Source organism: Opisthocomus hoazin, chromosome 3, assembly GCF_030867145.1.
Source record: "Opisthocomus hoazin isolate bOpiHoa1 chromosome 3, bOpiHoa1.hap1, whole genome shotgun sequence".
Taxonomy (NCBI): Eukaryota; Metazoa; Chordata; class Aves; order Opisthocomiformes; family Opisthocomidae; genus Opisthocomus; species Opisthocomus hoazin.
Window position 1 is genome coordinate 71,092,000 of NC_134416.1, and position 21,330 is coordinate 71,113,329.

General features: G+C 36.9%; 1 protein-coding gene across 5 annotated transcripts in view; it reads right to left on the reverse strand.

The window, feature by feature from the left end:
* The window catches only part of EXOC3 (exocyst complex component 3), a 28,541-nt gene that overhangs the window by 5,564 nt on the left and 1,647 nt on the right, over positions 1-21,330 (reverse strand). For 4 of the 5 annotated variants that reach the window (XM_075416650.1, XM_075416644.1, XM_075416646.1 and 1 more), the window contains exons 2-10: positions 19,571-19,755; positions 15,299-15,518; positions 12,616-13,297; positions 8,039-8,156; positions 5,106-5,231; positions 3,488-3,588; positions 2,897-3,007; positions 2,008-2,155; positions 567-689 (exon numbers count right to left, since the gene is read on the reverse strand). In XM_075416650.1, coding sequence (XP_075272765.1) covers positions 567-689; positions 2,008-2,155; positions 2,897-3,007; positions 3,488-3,588; positions 5,106-5,231; positions 8,039-8,156; positions 12,616-13,297; positions 15,299-15,518; positions 19,571-19,714 — 1,773 coding nt within the window. In that variant the 5' untranslated portion in view covers positions 19,715-19,755. Of the gene's footprint in view, positions 1-566; positions 690-2,007; positions 2,156-2,896; positions 3,008-3,487; positions 3,589-5,105; positions 5,232-8,038; positions 8,157-12,615; positions 13,298-15,298; positions 15,519-19,570; positions 19,756-20,511; positions 20,887-21,330 lie in introns of those variants that run through there. The other variant, XM_075416647.1, reaches the window with a different exon arrangement.

The following is a 21,330-nucleotide window of genomic DNA, read 5'->3' on the forward strand; positions in this document are numbered from 1 at the left end:
GCTTCAAATATTTCCTAAATCTTAGGGAATCATTTAAGACATGTTACTTAACTATACAAAACCGACTAATTCAATAAAGGATAAAACCAGGTACAATAACACTAAAGATTAAAGGATAATAGAGAAATCCAGATATCCTTTGACAGACTGCAGGGGAAAAAATAAATTTAAGACAACGTAATCTCGCACCATATGCTGCTGTAACAGCACTTTAAACCCGAGTTATGCATTTGTTAAACCTTATGGCACCAACTGAACTATGACTCCTTGTACATATTAAAACTAGGAATTACAGAATGTGCTTTTATAAAAAAAGTAATTACAGGCCAGCATCACTAGTTTCAGAAGAGCTAATTTTATCTGACTACAAACTTCTGAGGAGAGGTAGAAAAGTAAAAGGTCATAAGAATACAATCTAGTAACACACCAATACATTTTCTGGACTAAATGCTGCAACTCTGATCTGTCTTTGACAATACTATATGGCTGTGAACAAAAAAGATAAGAGAGATTCGGAGATATAAGAGAGTACATTAGCAAACTATCATAGAATATTTTGCACCTACCTTTTTATAAGGCTTTTTTATTTTTGCAAAGTCATTGAAATAATCCTCTACAGTGACACAGATAGTCCCCACTGCATTAGACCCCATCAACCACTTCTTTGTCATCAGCTCATTGAGATGTGGCTAAGAAGGTAAAAAACAATTGATCAGAACAAATTTTTGACACTTCCATCAGATCAGTTCAGTTACAAAAAAATAGCAGGCAATTTTAAGTGTCATACCCTTCTAAACTACACTACTTCAAAAGAAGTGTAGGAAAATGACATGATCAATTGTTGGAATGACAGCTGCCATGGAGCGCTACCCTGACATACACAGTGGATGCGTATGTAAACCAACTGCACTAACCTAAGCATTTGTTTCATCAGAGTTCTCTAAAATTCTTTATTACGTTTCTCTATTTAAATGTTTATGCTAAGTAAAAAAATTAAGGTCCAAGGACAAAATTGGATTGCGAGCTGACAATTCCACTATTAAACTGTTGTGATAATGCAACTTCATGCTTGATTTCTTGAACTGCTACTGGCTATTCAGTTGTTCCTCTTTGATGGCCCCACAAATTTCCTGTGCCTGTACCAAACTTAGTGGCCTGTACGCTTTACTCCTTTACCAGAACCCCACAATACATAATTCCAGTACTCTCTACATCTACATACCCATCTTGCTTTATTCTCCCCAGAGGAAAAATTATTTACATATTAGAGCATAGTATTTTATAAATTATAATAGTGACATGAAGCTTGAGGTTAATGAATTTCAAAGAACAGTCATTAGACCAGATGGAGTGTCTTCTCAAAACCAGTGAGCATAGTTAATAAGAAATAAAGATTTTCTTTAGGAGCTCCAAGTTTAAAACAAACACTTCTCCCACATTTTTCTTCTTGTGAATCATTCAAGGTGTTTACATTAGTTCAAAATATTATTACAAACATAACAAGTCCCAGGGCATCTCTCTTCACCTCCACCCCCCATACTCCTAATATCTTTTTAGCTGTTAAAAGATTTTTGTTTTTCCCTGATTCTATACAAGCAGCTAGAATTCTTAAATATGAAAATTTATCAGTCAGAAAGCGCCCACCTTTAGAGTCAATTAACTGTCTTAATTACAGGAGTACTCCACCTGTATAAAGATGGTAATATCAGCAGAAGCTTCCCAAGTAATTCTTAAAACACAACTACATAAGACTATCTGCTAGAAAATATTCACAATATACACAGCACCTGCCTGAAGCCATCCTGTGAAATATAATTAAGCAACCTTTCAGTCTCCTACATGCAAATTATACCAGTGAAGAACAATACTGACTTTTACTGGCATTTTGCTAGCACACCAGATGTAAAATATGTTTAGCAGTCAAAAGGCTTCATAACTACTTCATTCCTGAATGATTTTTCCTTACAAAATACCACTTCTGTTTTTTTTGAGGAAAAAAACTCTAACCTCTAAATCCATGAAGACTTCATCTAGCAGGCTAAAGCATCCTTCTTTGGCAATGATGTCTAAAGTTGCATCCATGCTTGTATGACTGCTTGACGTGTCTTCCATTTCAATTTTCAAGTACTTTCTTTTCAGACTGATTATAGATTCTCTGTGACAAATAACAACGCTTTTCATCATCCACTGACGCACAATTGCATTGCTACTAAATTTTCGGAGTGCACACATGGAAAAAGACTACTAGATATAGTCTTATTTTTGCAAGGGCAAATAATATCTCTGCTGCTTGCTTTGGAAGCCGTACTTTACCCTCCAGCGTTATTTTAGAGTGGTCAACCTAGACTACTTGTATATTGGTAACAAACTACTGCTGATTTGTAAGCTTGAGAATGGCAGATATAGATGAACATGGGGTTGGACTGCTGAACACTGAAACATGAGCAATGAGGGCTTCTTTCTTGTTTTCACATTCTTTGTAGAGCAAGCTGTACCTTTACTTTTGTCCAGTTCAGTTCACCTTGATCACACTGCTTAAAGGTGAACTGAGAGAGATGAAATGTAAGAGAAAATGGCAGGCCCCAGAGAAACTAACTGAAATGACCTTTTGAAATTTTGGAAGTTGTTCTTTGGCAATGAAATTCTTGGAATAACAAGTGGATTTTTGCTGGTGAGGGGCAGTGCCTTGCCTTGCCAAAGGCAAGAGCAATCACAGTATCTGCCTCCTAAAACAGTAATATATTTAAACCTGTTGTCTTTGTTTAGTCAAGTAAACCATCTTAAGTGAAACACTCTTTGTATACAAAAGAAGAGCAGGTCCTAGGAACATGTAGTATTACAAATTAAATATGAATACTTATTTTTCTCACAATATTGCAAGAACATGCAGACTTACTTAAAGGTTTGACAGTTGTTGATGACTGCAATCATGTATTGAACATAGCATTGAGGATACTGACGATTTTTAAGATGTTCTTCTTTATACAACTGTGCTTCATCTTTGTACCTGTAACATATACAATCAATGGGATTAAACAGACAGAAATCAGTACACCTGTAGGACCAAACGCTCCATAAAGGCCTGCCAGGTATTCAGAAGTACTTTATAAAGGGCTTGTTGCTCATGTGATGTTTGGTCTCTCTATTCTGGGCAGAATTCAGCCAAGGAGGTGTTTTCTATCTCCCTTATGAGAAAGGGATATCAATATGAGATATAAAAGAAAGCAGAACTGACTCCAAAAATTAGAGCTATTTGCAGAGAGGAACTGAAAGTGCCACTCACCAGCACAGAACTTCTGCAGTGAAACTGGGGAAGGGAGGAAGAAAGCGAGAAAAGGAAAGGGACAAAAAGCTGGGTTGGCACAGATGTGATAGGAGAAAGACAAAGCAATAAAGAAACATTCGTAAGAAAAACAAGTACTGGAATTGTAAGAACAAGGAGAGGCTGAGGCAGGATAGAGCATTTATATTTAAAAAATTATGTTACCTGGTTAGAAATGAATTCATTTGTTGAAGACATAGAAGGAGTACCTTTGTTTTCAAATCTTCATTTATCTGAGCAGCCACCTGAAGATTCTGCTCAAACATCTAAGTTAAAAATAGTTTAGTTATAAAGACAGGTCTTTACCAGTGGTAAAGCAAAGACAGAACTATTTTGTTGGAGACTCACTAGCACCGGCTCTATATTTGCTTTTTGGTTACTTTTTGGTTGGATTTTTTTTTTTTTTTTTTAATAGCCCAAATAATTGCTGCTGACTGAACCAAAAATCACTATTTCCATAAGTGTAATTAATAAATTATTGACAACTGTTAATGTATGCTGTAGTTTTCTCCTGATATTGAAAACAGTTGCATTCTTCTTCAGAAAAAAAGTACTTAATATTTCTAATTCAGTAGGAATTCTGCTTTACAGTGGATCAAAGTTCTTGGGTCAGGTCCTGCAGCTAATAATGAATAACCTTATAACTCAAATTCCTTTGCTTTCCCCATATATGAAAGTAATAAGTTCACATTAGTGAAGTAGAAGGAACAGCTCAACTTTAGAAACACAACTAGGCACAAGATCTAGGTGACCTAGAGGGAGCTGTGTTTGAGAGGAAGGGGACTGGAAAGGACGGGTACAAAGCCAGGTGGAAACATGAGCTGCTTTTATGCTGAGATGATTTTGAAAGTTTCACTGTTGTACAAATCTCAACACTGCAGCCTTTGACAGCATGACACTAGAGCAAATCGGCCACCAGTTTCTTTCACATCACACACTTTCCAAAAAGGATTAGATGAAGTCAACCTTGGCAAAAATACAAATGTGAAAGAATGTAGCAAAAGTCCTGGTATAAGACAGGAAAAAAATAAAGTGTGAAACAAATGCAGGAAGAAGAGACCATCTATCTTTAATTGCAGGTACCTAACACAACATTTGTAAAGAAAAATTTTAAAATGAGCGTAGTAAGCTGACCTTTTTCTGGTTGATAAAGATCACTTTAAAAACTTTCCATTTCTACTACCAACAACAGGGTGGTGCAGGTTGGGTTTGGCTTTTTTTGTGGCTTTTTTTTTTTACATCTTAGAAATAGCCTTATCTTTTCTCTTTTAAAGCCATTTAATAATTTGAACAGGCATTAATGTTAACAGAAGTAGTGTTTAAACAGCAACATTTTTGGATCTTCAACAGAACTTTTCTTTCCAGTATTAAGTTGTTTGTACAGTGAATAATTTATTGGAACAAATACATGCCTAACTACCTCAGTACCATATTAACAAACAATATTATAATAACTTTCAAACATCTCATCTGGTAGGCTGACACTACAAATTTACAGGAAGAGACCTAAGTAAAAGCAGTTAACTAAGTAGGCTGGGGAAAATGTTTCTAATCTACACATAAAAAGAACTAAGTCTAAGTGTTAAAGTGAAAAAGGCAAACAAAAACCTCAAAAGAAACAACCCTTCCAACTAACAGCTCTACAGGAAAAAAACACTATACTTCAATAGACATAGAAACAATGGCATTCCAAACAGTTTGGTTCCCCCACCCCACCCCTCCACTCTCCCAAATGCATGTACTGCTTCTGTAGATTTTCTAGAATAACCAAGTTCTCTTGTACCTGGAAAACAATAGCTGGGAGCGTAGTCTGATAGTACCCATCTTGATCTGCTTCTGGTTCAGTTTCTTTTATCCAGTCTTTTTTGTCTGTCTCCAGCGCCTTTCGTAGCCAGCCGATGATGTTGGACTATATTAAATAAAGCAACCAAGAAAAAGAAAAGATTTTTTAATTTAAGACAACAAACAACCCCACTATAATATTTGGAATACCAGCCATTTCCAGAATGAAGAGTGGAGTAGTAACAGATAATGTTGACCACTCTTGTCATCCCTACAAGATATAGGTAACTTAGACAAAATTTGCATTGACAAAGGTTAGTATTGGTAATATAGTGATGTAGTTTGAATCAAGCCTAGGCACATTTTGGAAGGGGAGTGCTCCAAACACAAAGAGCAAGTCACTTTGTCAGAATCAATGTTTTTTAGTTGACTAACTTTGGAAGCATTTATCAAGCCTCAGGCTTCAGGTTTCAAACTGAATTTTTCAACAACTGAAAAAAATAGGGCAATACTTAATACAGGCAAATTAGTACATATCTGCTTGTAGTTTTTTTTACCTACATTTTAGGAAACTGATGCTTGTTACTGCTGGGGATAAAAACCCAGATTAGATTGAGTTGTGTTTCTTGGAACTTAAGTGCTGCAGAAAACAGTGATAGAGATACAACAGTTGGCCCTCCTCCCACCCGACAAGCACATTATACAGCAAACAAACACTAAGAACAATTGCTTTTAGAACTAGCTTAAGCCAGTTTTCTCATCACTTGCTTGTCACAGATATTATGGAGTAATTTGCAAGAGTAGGTAGTAAAGACCAGCATGTTTGCTAAATATGTAATTGGATTCTTTGATTTCTGTCTATCTAAAATAATTATCCCTATGTTTTCAAAGGGCAGAAAGTTTCTGCCTCTCTTCTACTTGGTTCACACTTAGATAAAAGCCCTAGTAATATAAAGGTTCATACTTCTTTCCAACATGTATTAGTGTGCCTTACCATGCAAAATTAAACACAACCAGTAGGCATGTACAAAAAGGGGAAAAAAGTCTAAAATAGGTACTTTTTTATTATGTTTACATTTTTTAATGTATTAGATCAGTATCTTTTGGTCAAAGTCCTATCAGCAGATAGGATAAAGGAAGAAACTGAAAGCTCTACAATCTTCCTGCACAAGAAAGGCTGTCAACCAAACACAGACCTGGAGTTTACTTCTCTTTTTGACTAGCCAGTGGGTGGCCTGTCAAGTGCTGTACTTGCTAAGTATATATAGTACTATCTTCAATTATGTGAAACGATATACTGTCTTTTCTTCATAAGCATGGAACTACTCTGATGAGATATGGTTTGCAAAGAAGAATTAATCTTTTAAGCCAGCAGCCCAGTAGACATCAATGTTTTTCACCTTGAGATCATCATTTACAAGAATGTGTTTTCAAGCTGAGGTGTTTGGAAAAACATATCTATCACAAATCTGTTAAAAACCTATTAGCATTTTATGTCTCATGAAAATGAGACATTTTATTGACTTAAACATCAATATTTAAGTTGATAGTCGCAATCAGGAAACACTTTCATTTACCCAAAGAGAACTAGTTGTATTTAGTTTATAAATAGTTTTAAACACAACATCAAAAGAAATAAAGTAGAAGTGTAAGTAGGGATGCATAGAAAATTAGATCAGGTTGAATCCTGTGAAACAAACAGGCATTTTCAGTATTTTCTGCCTTAAAAAGTAGATACAGACAAAATCAAAACCAGCAAAAGAAAACCACTCTGTGTTTAACAGAATAACACAATATATTATAAATATAAATATTTATAGAATATAAATACAGCAATGTTCTATTTATAATGTTTTTCAGTAAGCAGGGAAAAACATTTCTGAAAAACCAACACAGGTATATTTTTGCATCTTAATAGAGGACAAAATTAATTCAAAGGTATTTCCTGAGCCAAGCCAAAAGTAGCTAGAGAAAATAAACCAATGTTTTCTTGTCCTAAAGGTAAGTGCAGAAAAATAAACTTGCATAAAAGTCCTAGTAAAGTTAATGTGAAGCAGAGCTTCCACTGGCAACTTCCCTGAGACGTAAGATCGATTTGTATTATCGTGATGAGTATCAAGTCCAAGCAGTTGCTGTTGCTGGACATATTTTAACAGCTGACACATCCAAAGAGGCCAAAATTTTCCCTCCTCTGCATGGCAGAGCTCCTAAACTTAGGAGGAGTAGGAATTCAACTGAACAATGTAAGAACACCAATTCCAAAGTTCCAGCTATCCCAATAGCTAGTCTCAGAGGCAACCAACAGTGGATCTTTAAAGAAAAATACATTTAAAAACCTGACAATCACATACTGATTCCTTTGCCGTGTAGTTACCAATTTCCAGTGACTCTTAGGATAACCAAGAAGCAGTGTCTTTACATTTAAGATGCACCTGAAATAGCATCTACGAAAGGAAATTCTGCTCATGCAATCGACAGGCATGAAAGGAAAAAGACTGTTAAAAGAATCAAACTGGCAAACATGAACATCCTGATTGCCTTGAAAAGATCACATCTGTATAAAATGTTGATGTAGCTACTATAGGGACCAAGATGCATTCAGTGGCTTGTAGGTATAGTAATACCTAATGTACCAGCACTATAAATTTAGACATATGAACACTGTAATTCCTTCCCTTCTACCAGAATATGATTAATAATTATGATTAAGTCTGTAAAGCAAAATTATTCCCTGAAATATCATGATTTACATCTATAAAATAATCCGATTATAACTTTATGAACAAACCTACACACAGTGTATGAAAATTTATAAAAAGTAATGATACCGAATTTGCATTTGTGACATTCATTTCCTCTGATGGAGGAACAGCACTGAGGCACTAATGCAGCTATAAACTTATCTGAAGGTGTCTTTGCATTCTTATTACTCACAGTAAGTGTTGACATATACTTGCTAAGAAGCTGGTCTACCACGTTTTGTGAAAGCAGAGGATTCAGAGAATTTACATCCACTTCGGGAGACAGTTCTGAATTTCCCATCATCTCTGCACTGAGTTTAAAAAAAAAAAGACACTGCAGATTAATAAAGAAAAAAAGATATTAAAAGTTAAAAACTATACAGCTTTTCTGGTGTGACCACTGTAAGGAGCAATTTTCCAGTACATACACATTTCAAAAACTCCTTAATAGTAACTGCAACAATAAATGCATTTAGAAGGGATGTGAATAAAACTACATAAAAGAAAGAACAGGATGTAAAAGCTATAGCCCAGCACATATTAAAAAAAATGTTGCAGACATTTTAAATATTCAACTCTTTCATGGGTTTCTAACTTTTATGTACAAGAATCAGCAATTGCTTAAGACTGAATAAAAGCCAACTAGTTCAACCTTTGGGCTCTTAATAGGGGATATTTTTATATGTTTTTTAAACTTCAGAGGTGATAACAGACAACCTACACATTCTGAATTTCAGAATGGGAAAGATCAGTGAAAAGTATGAAACAGTCTCCTCAGTTTCTCAACAGAGCTTCTGTTTTGCTACTTGTATCACATCCATATCAAAGCTAAAAGATACTAAAAGAAAATCTACCAATGCTTCCTGTACTGGTAGAGAATACAGCTAATGCAAGAGGAGGAGGAATCTTGCATGTCAAATCAAAACTGTACTTCATGGCTACTGTATTGTAACAGCACCACTAGCTATAGTTGCTTGCAAAGGAAAATTCTTTATTTTATAGGATTAAAAAGAAACTAGAGCAACCTTCAAAGATATTTTTACAAGGATTATACGAAATTAATACATTACAGTGATATTTTGCATCTATAAGTTACATAATGAGTTGCTTGTGTAACTAAAACACAATACCCAAAGCTGTGCCAAAGCACAACATAGCAAGAACTGTTAATATTTCATGCTCAAAAAAAATCAATAACTCAAACCCACACTCTTCAGAGAGTGCTTTATTAACAGTTGATGGAAATATATTAAATCATAACATAAATTGTTTCATATTCCATTTCTAGTGTGCTTTTCAGAAGGAAGCCACACATTCTATATTTGCAGTGGCAACTATAAAAAACAAATAGCAAACCAAAAATAAATTTCCTAAACAAGTGTTTAGTTTGTGTATTTCTGCAAGTTAAAGTTGTTCTTTGGGTACATGTAGTAAAGCAGCATAGTGGTGCTTCCACAGCATGAAAAAAATCTCAAAGCACTGAAAAACCCATACTATGGCTGACTACTTAAAAACCAAAATTTGTGTCTTTGAAACCATAAAAGCTACTGTAACTGAACACTTTACATTTGCAGCATCTTCCTCAGCCCGTAGGAAGAGAGTGAAGATATTTTAAGTGGCTCAAGCTACTCAGAAAAATTAATTCCAGTCTGTTGTTGTTTACATAAAGAATAAATGTAATAGTAGGACCTGCCCTAGGATTATTTAGGGGAAATGTGAGAAGCTGTTTATGTGCCATATTTGAAAATATTTCTAGCCTCATTAGACAATCATTATCCCTGCTTCACAAGGCCGCAGAGACATATAATCTTTCTCAAAGCTTATCTAATGAAACCCCAAAACAAAGACCACAGGCTCCTACCTCTAGCCCCCAAAGACAAAAATTCTTCCTATACGCAAGTTCTCATTCCTGTGTGCCACAACCCAAGCATCTAGGGGGAAGGAACTGATAGACAACTCTCTTAGAAGCATCAGGAGGCTTCTAACTGTAGGGAATAATTATTTCGCTTCAAAAAAAAAAAGTTTATCATCAAATTGAAATTTCAACTAGAATTGTATTATCTGGAAACTAACACTTTAGAAAGCTGCTTTTCTGCCTCCTGTGCCAGGCTTGCCACTAATCCTGCTCTGTCTTGTAAAAAGAGGTACTCAATCCAGAGACAGCATCCAGCCAGATACATAGTACCATTCCTCTGTGCCTTAAGAGTGAAGATTGTTGACACTGTCTGTAGCAATGTTGGTGAGCTCTCAGCAGTTCTGCCAACACCTGATCAATATCTGATAAAATGTTATGAACGCGGGCTTCAGGATCTTACAAGACTTGTATTTTCCCTAAAACACAGACTAGTCCCAACCTGGTACAGATCTAGCAATAGCAGTATGTTTCCAAAGCTCTCATTGACTTAAATATGAAAAAGAAATACATCTAGTACAGTAAAACTGCATCTCACTCAAATACTAAAGGGTATTATTCCACATGGAGCATCACTTTATTTCTCAACTATGACTTGAATACAGTTCTAAAAACAGCTTCCAAGACGTGCTCTGGTAAAGAACACCATGATTATTTTAAAACTCCTATCTTGCAAATATTGTAAACAGAAGTTATGCACGGCATTCTTATCAGTTCATTTCATGGAAAAAAAACTTTAACGCTTCTCTTAATTGGTTAATATTTTCTCAGCTGGGTTTGAAGTGCAGCTGTAATATGCAAGTACAAGTTTATACGTTCCCTCTTGCATAGGGAAAATTACATTCAGGAAACTTACAGGAAAATGTTCAATTACATTGAATAAAAGCAGAGAAAGATTAGAAAAGGACAACACTATCTTCCACCACAATGTTCCACACAAGCAAACAAAGAACATAATAGCAGTTTAGAACCTGTTTTTCACACAGGGAAAAGAAGGTGAAATGCCACAGAAACACAGTACTCCTGATGTCATATAGGGCATCCTCCTTCACAGTTTATTATAAACATAACCCTATAGAGAATTGCTTATTGTATTGTTGATATCCAGCGACTGAGATTGGGTAAGCTCTGCAAGTATCCTGCTTGAGCACTTCACTTTCCCCATTCACAAGCCTGAGCCAATTTCTTCTTCCACTCTCCGCTGCAAACATACACTTTTTTTTTTTTTAGAGAAGAGAGAAATTCAAAGCCTTAATTTCTTTCCCGAGATATTTCCTCTAATTTCCATCACTCCTGTTACATGGATTTACATGGGAGAAGTGCATTCTCAGGTATCTTGTACCACGTCCACTCCTCTTGCTGTTTCACTTCCTTTACAGATTCTGCCATCAGGTTCTATGAGCCACATAACTTGCTTTAGCAGGAGTGATCCCTTTATCATTTGTTTGCTCTGTAAATAGACACCACGCTGGCTTTGCTCCCTCCCTTTGCCCTTCCTATGATAGAAGATACGGATTGAGAGAGCTCTAGCTCTGAATTGTCTAACTCAATAGCAATCTGCTCTGCTTTCTGGGGGAAGGGTAGAAGGGCAATTCTAAGTCCAAGAATTGCTTTACTGGAACATCAGCCCCAGGACACAAATGAAGAACCTGGGAGTAGGATTTCTGCCGAGCCCATGCCCCTACAGGTACAGCGATTCACGTATTTCTGACTTTCATTCACTGTGGAGTTATTCCTCTGGCCTTCTATTAACAAAGAAGAAACGACCAATGAACTCAGTTCCTTATTAGTAGCTGTATCTCTCATATATCCTGCACAGGTATGTAAGTATGCATTAGTGGGTGCTCCTGATTGCTGTTTGCAGGGAAGAAAAGCAGGAGAACTTCACTGTGTAGAGCAAAGAACAGAGTTCTGAATGCAAGATGAATCTTAAAGCTGGTTATAAAAATTCTACAGAACAGTACTATCTCCTACCTATTTGCTTTAGGGTATTCTACTCTAAACCTATCAAGCGTCCCATTTGCTGAATTAGTGAGACTGAACAACTGAAGACAGCGAAAGTTTACACAGGGCAGACTCTGGGTCAATGCCAGCTATTGAGAACAGGGTTACAGTCATGAGCCACAGAAAGACTAGCATTACTTTTTCCCAAACAAATCAGTTGCTCTAGTAACTACATGCCAGCAAAAACTAAGCAGTTACCATTTGAGCTGTTGCTACCTGGAGGATGGGGGGGGAGGAAGACAACAACGTAATACTTAAGTTATCCCAACAAATTACACAACTGAAAAGAGTTTAAGAGTATCACAGGAGACAAGCTGTAAGCAGAAATTCTTCTAAAAAAACAAATCACCACACAGTTCTGAGAAAAAGCCTGGAGGAAGTTACTACATTCTTTCCATTTAACACTAATGAGGCAACACTGAAACAGTCCCAACCCCTGCAAAAAAGAACAATAGAAAGTTAATACCCATACAAATTTTCTGGGGCTGTGGCCAGAACCAAACATTTTGTTTCACACACGTGAACTCAGTCTCTTCTACTCTTCCCAATACTCCACCAAACTGGCAAACAAGTAAAAGGTGACTGTAGCTTCACGCAGGTCTGTAACTGCATTAAAACTTCAAGCTTACAAAGCTACTTAAAAAAAATATCACACATTAGAAAATCCAAACTAATTTTAAGGAGCAATTCCCAAAAAGTAAAATGCATAACAAATATAAAGCCAGCAAGTTCTTTATTATTTCTCTTTTGTTTTTTCTTATTATGTATTAATAGACATACAAATATTAGCACATAAACTGTGTTTGCATACTTAGTCTCAACTACTGCTAACAGAAGAGATGAGGGGACCTTACCTTTTGTATGTATTTAAAACCCAGGTTAGAAGGCTAACAATCTCATTTGCTTCCAGATCCTCTGCAGCAAGCTCTTGCATGCGGGTGGACAAAGCCTGATGGTACATGTTTAACAATTTGTTGAAAATGTCATAATGGGGAGGAAAACATTGATCCAGCAGGGTTTTAGCCACCAGCAGGTCGTCAAGGACGTATTTACGTATGATTTCTAGATGACGCACAAGCCACATTTTGTCAGATTCTCTAGTATCTGCTTGAGTGCCTTCAATTCGTGTGCTCACAGTTCTTTCCAAAATGTTAAACATCTTTTCTTTCCACTTCTTTGGTCTGCCAGGAGGTATGAATCCAGTTTGTTTTTTCCGGTCTAACATGCGCCTGTCAATTTTCTCCTCCCTCTCAATTATCCTAACAACAGAAACAAGCAAGGTTGGATCTCGACGGACTGTTACAAGCGATCTTTGAACCACCATCCAAAGTTGCTTTGCCAACTCCTCAGAAAGTTTCTGCATATCCCCAAAGTATGTATGAATGAGGTTCATGTCATGTGTGTTTTTGCTGTCCATGCGATACTGCTCATACATCAGGTTATCACGAGAACACTCTAAATCCATCAGTTTTCGATGAGCTTGCAGAAGTTCCCCTCGCTCAATCAGATCTTGGGTCTCCCTGACTATCTCTGGAACTGAAACAAAAGCAAAAAAGGAAAAAAAAAAGTAAACCAACACAATCTAAATACAAAAAATTAATACAAGACAATAAAAAACACTAGGAAACAAACTGGAGAACAGCTGTAATAATTCTTTTGAAATAATTTAAAGGACATTATTTTGAAGTTTTAAAAAATTGTTAGTAAATGCTGTGTATCTTTATTAACTATAATGCTCCATTTTGATCAGTGGCTAAACAAAGATCACAGTGCCAACAGAACATAATTTCCTTTCTCTCTCTTGCTCCCCCCTCAAAAAGGGCAAAAAGAAAGTCCATGAAAGTCTACCATGAAACAAACTGCAGCACTAGCTTTCCTTATACAAAAAGCTTTTAACTTGCCTGACTAGAAGTCACTTACCCTCTTGAACCTGAGGCTGCATATACCCAAAAAATACTCAATTTTACCCCTTTCTTGAAGGAACAGTTCTTGCCTGCTTAAGGCGCAAAGGAAGAACAGGGATAATTACCCATGCTGCTAAACTATATAGGAGATTTTTTTTTTCTTTATTATTTTTCAGTACTTGAGGAATACTGTAGAAGAGGATTAGGATCCTGTGGGGGAAGAACTGAAAATCTGAGTAGAAAAATTGTCACTACAAAAAAGGCAGCTCGTGATAAAACCAGCACCCCCAAAAAAAGGTTGGAAAAGACAGTTACACACAATGATTAATCATGATGAAAACCTCTTGGTTTATAAAACATTTGTTTTGCTCAGAATGAAGTTATCATCAACTACACTGTTTAACAACCCTGGGGGGGGAGATGCTTCACACTAAAACCCCTCAGAATGCCAGAAAGGCTTATTTTCTCAATTGCATTCATCAGTATAAAAGAAAACAACACCTCTAAAGTAATTTCATTGGTCTTTGTTTTTTATTGCTGGACATTGCATGTAAATAGAAATACTACTCTTTTTCTTTAAGTTGTACACTGTATTCCAGTTTGGTACTGTAGCAGTTAGATACACTCTTACAGAGGTTAAACAAATCAACCTGGTATGACTGGGAAACAATTTTTCTTTACAGGTACATTTTAGGAGTTACTCTCAGGAGAGAAGGGGACATAAAAGACTCTTTAAATGAAATCAAAGGGGTATGATAGGTTTAGCCCCCATCACAGGGGTAAAATTCTTAAAATTACTCCCAAGCAGAAAAGCCCTGGCAAGGAATTTACCCTCACTCAAGACAGAATGAAATGTGCACCAAAAAGGCTGCATGAAAGGGCAGAAGTAATCCCATTTTCTTTCTCTTTACAGTATCCATTATATCACATTAACCTTATTTAACTTTTCAAACTTTCCTAGTTGCGCAGCTGTGCAAGGAAGTAGTGTCTCCCATGTATAACTTCTTTATGCATGAGTTGGTTTCTGTGATTGTGCTGCCTGATTCTGAAGCAAGGACTGGGCACATCTGAAACAACTTCATATAGTTTATACCAACGCTTGTAATATTAATGGAAAACCTTTAGGCTCCTAACTGTTGTATGAGAAAGACTGCCAGGGAATCTTTGACTGGAGATCTTGCTGTTTCATATTTTGCCTTTGTTTGCAAAATTTTTCACTTCCTAACATCATCTGAGATTATTTTTAACCAAGAGGCTTGCTGCACGTGCCCAAGTTGCTGGCAACATTCCAGTTCTTTCAGGATTTTCCTTCTGTACGTGCTGCTTGCGTATTACAATCTTTTATACTAAACATGTGATCCCTGCTACTGATTGCTAGCAAGAAGCTTCTTTGTGACTTGTGTTTGGTGATGAGATAGGTCAGATTAGAAGCTCTTACAACACAGTTTAGACCCGATATATATTAAATGGTTACCAGCTACTTCCCTGAACATGATGTGTAGGTGATTCTTACTTAATTCTTCACTTCCAGAGGTTTAAAGTTCTCGACATATACTTGATAACCTTACAGCTGTTAGTACCATTTTAAAGTGCTTTCAGTACGCGATGGATTATAGAAAGAACATTAGATTACCTGAAAAGATGTTCTTAAGATTTTCTACTGCAGCTGCCAGTTGGCTATGTTGCACTACAGCATCCTTAACATCCTTGAGGTTTTCTATGGTGTTGATGCTCTGTCTCCAGTCCTTATTGACATCTATCAAAGACTGCTGAATGTCCTTCACATCATTCAGTGCATTGTGAAGTTGACTTAAACCTGTTCGTACTCCATCTAACTGTGACTGGATTGCTGCCTTAAAAGACAAACAAAAAGACAAAGAAAGAACTCATATCAATCATTATAAATTCTGTATTTCCAACATTTGTCAAGAAATAATTTTCATTTCAGTATCTAACATTTTTCAGAGAAAAAAAAACTGAAAAGGTAGTATTACAGCTTACTACAAATGTGTAACTTACTGTGTGTGTGCACACATTCTTTTTTTGAAGTTCTGAAGTTGTACTCAGTTTTAAAGGACCTAGATACAACTGGTTCACCCACAAAGCTAACATAGCTTAGGCAGATGCATCATCACCTTTATAAATCTATACTAAACCAGGATTATGGGAAGGCAGAATGAGATTTATTTGCGCTTCCTTCATAAATTAATTTCCAAGGGAGATACTGGAAGAAAGCTGATCCACACCTTTCAACAGAATGCTTGGTATGTACAGATTCACAAAGCATTTTACTAAAGCAATTACAAATTTTGACTGGCAAATGAAAATGTTAAAAAAAACAAACCCAAAACATTCTGAAATGTTCTAAAAAACTCCCTCTGGCCTGTTGTGCCAGAAACTCCCCAAAATCAAAAGAAATTCAGTCAAAACAAAAACCAACAAAAACCCAAACTGAGTAACATTTCCACACTGTGAAACATCAACAACCAGACCAACAATCCAACTACTAGATTATTTTGGCATGAAGAGAGGTTATTGATATAGATAACTCTGGTGACAGGTGACACTTGAAATAATGATCCTTCAAATAGGCTATTAGTTCCGAATATCATTTGATGGTCCAGACACTTTACAGAACATGCATTACAGTGCCTGTATGAGTGAAAGAAATCAGATCAGATCCATAGCATGTTTTTTAAATAAGTATTTTTAAAAATCTGTGGCTAAAGTGAGATCAGGTGAGTGGAAAAAGAAACTGGAAATAACAGACTTCAAAAGACAAGCCAAAGGCAAGACATCATTGAAATCTCAGTTGAGTATCTCAAGGACTTGAAGTAACCAGTAAAGAAATGAGGCACTAATGGTTTTGCTACGCGTGAAAAACATTTTTTGCCGTACTTTTAAGGCCAAAAAAGCTTGGGCAGTCATGGAACTTTTTGTTTGATACTAGAAGCCAAAGAGGAAATCCTGGTAACTATGAACAACATTTACTGTGTTTTAAAAGCACTCGGAAAGTCCCAGAAAAATGCTGTAATTCTTAAACTGCCACTATTTATGTACTTTCAAATTATAACATGCTGATTTTATCAATAAAAATGTATTTTCCTGTCAGAGTCAGTACAAATAAGCAGTGGTAAGGCATTTTTATACAATATCAATTTACAGAACTGCTGCATTAACACATTTTTCCCCTACAGGAACTGAGGTAATTAGGATACTGAAATTCACTAAGATACTCAAACACAATCTTCTGAAGCTGACCATAAAGTATTTTAAAAAAAACACATGACCATTAGATGTTCAATACTTCTGACTTTATATTTCCATTTCTTCTGAGGCAGATCTTCCAAGTATTACATATTCAAATTTTTACCATTTTAACTTTTACAGAAACTTTAAGTTAAACAGCAACAATCACTAATCTTGATCACCAACACAAACAACCAAGGAAAATTCTAAAACCAGACACCCACCCATGCTCAGTTTGTCTTCTAATAGTCAGCTGGGGACAGTGGAGGGAATGAAGGGGGCTGGGGAGCAAGGCATGTCCTAGCACTGTGGGCTTTGCTTCCTGGAATGCAGATTCACCTTAGATTGGACTGACCATCACTGTGTTAAAAAAATGAAAACAAAACCAACCCATCCTAGGAAAAAGGGCTCACAACTTCACTTGTATCTCTTTTCAAGTGACAGCCCTCAACATGAAACCATGCAACCAGGACTGTGGCTGCCTGGTCTTCCTAGTGCCCTATGGTTCAATTTCATGGTTACGCAGCAGCTAAGAATCAAAAGGTAGAGGATTCAAGCATATTTATACTCAGGAAAACCCATGACCTAGGAACTCTCCTAGGATATGTACACAGTATTTATTCAGGGTGGGAGAAAACTAAAACCTGCTCTCCCATTGACTGAATAAGCGCACAAAGATGGCTGTCAACGCTCATAACTTCAGGCTCTGAAAAAGAGTCCAAGCAGCTCTTTGCCTACATTTTGGATCGCAGAGCCCAGAAGCACCAGCCTACCCTGCTGCTAGCTGGTGCTTATCCACCCATGGTTTCAGAGTTCTGCTACCAATCCCTAAAAATACTGCTTCACTAACCACCATCAGTCTCACACACGAAGCAGATGAGTTTGACACATTTCAAAGCAGTTTTTCCAGTAAGAATTTATATAACACAGGAAGCAATGCAGAAAAGGATGCAAGAAATGGACATAATGAAATCTTTGGGAGAGGATATAGAGAGAGGAGTAGGATAATCAACTGGAGAAGAGGCTGTTTTTTGGGGCAGAACACCACTCCAGATCTCCGCTGCTTCATTCCTGGAAGTGACAGGCAACTATTACCCTGGTTTTCTACCCTTCACCCTTGACTGACGTGATAATCTTGGTTCATCCGAAGAAAGCAATGAGAAAGAAGAAAGCATATCCAGTCAGAAAGAAGCACCAACATGTTCACACTAAAAGATTTACTATGTGTTTATTCACACGGATGAAGCAGCTGAGGTTTTTCAACAGTGATCCAACGTGACAAGTCAGCAGCTTCTCCAGCTGATGATCCTGATGACCCTATCTCTCCATCTTCCACACTATACATATAGACAGTTTAAATACAGAGCAAGAGTATTTCTTACATCCTCTCTGTGCTCCCATACATTATAGTAATTCTTATGGGAAAAACTGCTTTGCTATCCATTGCATCACTAACCATCACCTGTTTCAGGAATGCATCCTGAATGCATTAAGAGGTATTGTACTTCTTTTTGGAACAGGTATTTCTGACCATCTATAGATGGCTGACTTTAAGGTAACTTCAGAAAAATGACAAGAAAACTTCATAGCTGTAAAATGGATTTAGGCATTTACAAAACTTACGAAGTTATGTTTCATCATCACTGTTTATAGAAGCAGCCACTAGGCAAATGACTGTGCTCATATATTCTAAATAGATCACAGTAACTAAACAGCTGATCCATTATTAATAGACTCTGTTATATGCTTCCTGCCTTCAATCTGAAAACCCAGTCCGAGTCACTAGGAAAATTTCTGTCTCCATGCTACAGACATAATTAACGTGTAATTTGCTAACAGACTTATTCACTGTGAAAGAAGCCAGGCTCTCTTCTACTTCATGCAGACTCACACAAAGGAGCCATCAAGCAGTTGTAAACCAAACTAATTTAATCTGAAATATAAGATTAGATACAGTGTATACCAGCCATTTTGATATGGTAAACCCAAAAATATTTCCCTAAACACTCTTCTAAGGCTCTACTCCAATAAGTTCATATAGTGCTCTAAGATTACTGTTGGCTAGTGAGTACCACTAACGGAAGAGAACACAAAACTCAGTAACATACAGACACTAAACATAGGATGACCTTACTCATACTTCAGGCTAAGTCTGTGTGCGTGCATGTGCGTGTGTGTACTCACATGTACACACATGAAGGAAGGGGAAAACCATGGGGTACATGTCCACAATAGACAAGAACGTGACAGATTTTAGTTATCTTCCATAAACCCATGTACAAATCAGAGACTAAACTGACTGATCTTTTTCAGATGTAATCATCAATTTTTTGTTTCAAGGTCAGTATTCAATCATTAAGACAAAGGTTTGTTGGCTGACAAGCTACACAGCACGAGGGTAGATGTTCATGGATAAACTGTAGAAATTACAAGACATCAGAACACTTGAAATGCTTGAATAAAATTTCAGTAAGAGATACAGCATGTTTGTGTTACTTTCAGGATGCAAAGTTTCTGGTTTGGACACAGTTTTAAACCATGGACTTTAATTTTTGCTCTATCTGGTGAAAATGTAGAAAAAAAAAAACCAGAAGGATAAAAAAAGAAAGTACATTCATGCTGCATCACAGACACTCAGGTTTATCAAACTTTGTACCTTGAGTCGAGCTTCTACTGAAGCCTTCTTACGAGCTTCCCTCCTGCGATACTGCTCCACTTTATCCAGCTGATCAGGACGCTGAAGCATTCCTGCTACTCTCTGAACAGCTGTTGCAACTGCTTCCCTATCCGTTTCCTCCATTGTTGATTAGGACCTCAAAACGCCGTCATAATTTAACAGTACTGAAAAGAAATATGACATTTTTAGAAAATATATTTTGATTTGATGGCTATGTGTCATTTCACAGTTAAAAATTTGAGAGCTAACTTTGGCAGTAAAAACTGTAACTTGACAGAAGCACCATTAGAAAGCATTACAAACAGCAGTAATCAGAATTCTAAAGAATCACATCGGAAGTCACTTAATTCTGTTTCATTAGTTTATCTGAAACATTGTCTGGTTACTGTCTTTTCATTTACCTTGCTCTCTGTAAGTTTGTATCAAAAAAAGAACAACAACAGAAAAAGAAAAGCAAAAATCTTTTTAAAAAGGTTCTATCTTACCCTAGAGTAGGTTTGCCTATTAAAAGGGAAATGAGATAAGCATGAAGAAATCTTGTGGCAAGTCCAAGCAAAAATCCTAATTCTTCCTGAACTAAAATCTGGTGGAGCTAAGAAAATCATAATCCCCCTGCAATAGCTCAAATTTGGTACCAAAAGTGACAAGAAACATAGCTGTCGAAGCTCCAAATCCAGAGACTTAACTATAAACCACGTCCATTTACACTTTTGATGGATTATTTCTTTCATTTCCTACTCATTGTTTTCAGTTCTTCCCACAGCACCAGTCCGTCAGAGGTGCAGGTCTGCAGGAAAAAATTAATCAAGTATTTCACCTAAGTCTCCAGTGGAATTTCTACTGAAGTCAAGACATGCATGTAAACTAGTATTAGATTTAAAATGCAGAATAGGTAAAATTTGCTGGCCATCACACCAGACCTGTTCTCTCAAGCTTCACTAGCTACTAGTAGCAGGCAGGAAGGATCCCAGCCAACAAAGGTGCAAAAACATCATGTCCACAGAAGTCCAGTGAACACAACTGGAGTTCCTCATCCCTTCCAAGTGGAAAGGAACATTTTACATCTCCGCTCTTGGAATCAAATATAATATTTTAGGTTCTGCTGCCACGATGCAGATTATACTCTCTCATATCCGTATTATTCCTTGAAAGAATCTACTCTTGAGGCAGTCCGCATTCACATATCCAGTACATCACTTAATCTCAACAGATTAATTCGTGATCTGATGAAGAACTGCACCAGGTGCAGAAAACTGGAAGAGCAAAACCAAGAAAACTCATGGGTCAAGAGAAAGACAGTTAATAAGTGAAAGAAAAAGGAAACAAACAAACAAACAAACCCCCAAAGCAAAACAAACAAAATCAAAAAACAAGTGAAGCAAAGGAAATTGCTCACCACCTACCATAGGCAAATGAGTGCCCCAGCCAGTCTCTGAACAACACCCACCCTGCAAGCCACCACTCCCCCTTTCTTCTTCCTCTATCCCATTTTTTATTGCTGAGCATGACATTATACAGTAAGGAATATGCCTTTGGCCAGTTTGGGTCAGCTGTCCTGGCTGTGTTCCCTTTCAATCTCTTGCACACCCTCAACCTACCCAAGGGGAGTGGAGGGCAGAGTAACAAAAAAGAGAAAGCAAAGCCTTCATGCAGTGCAAGCACCCTTCAGCAACAGCCAAAACACTGGTGTGTTATCAGCACTGTTTTAGCCACAAACACAGCACCATACCAACTGCTAT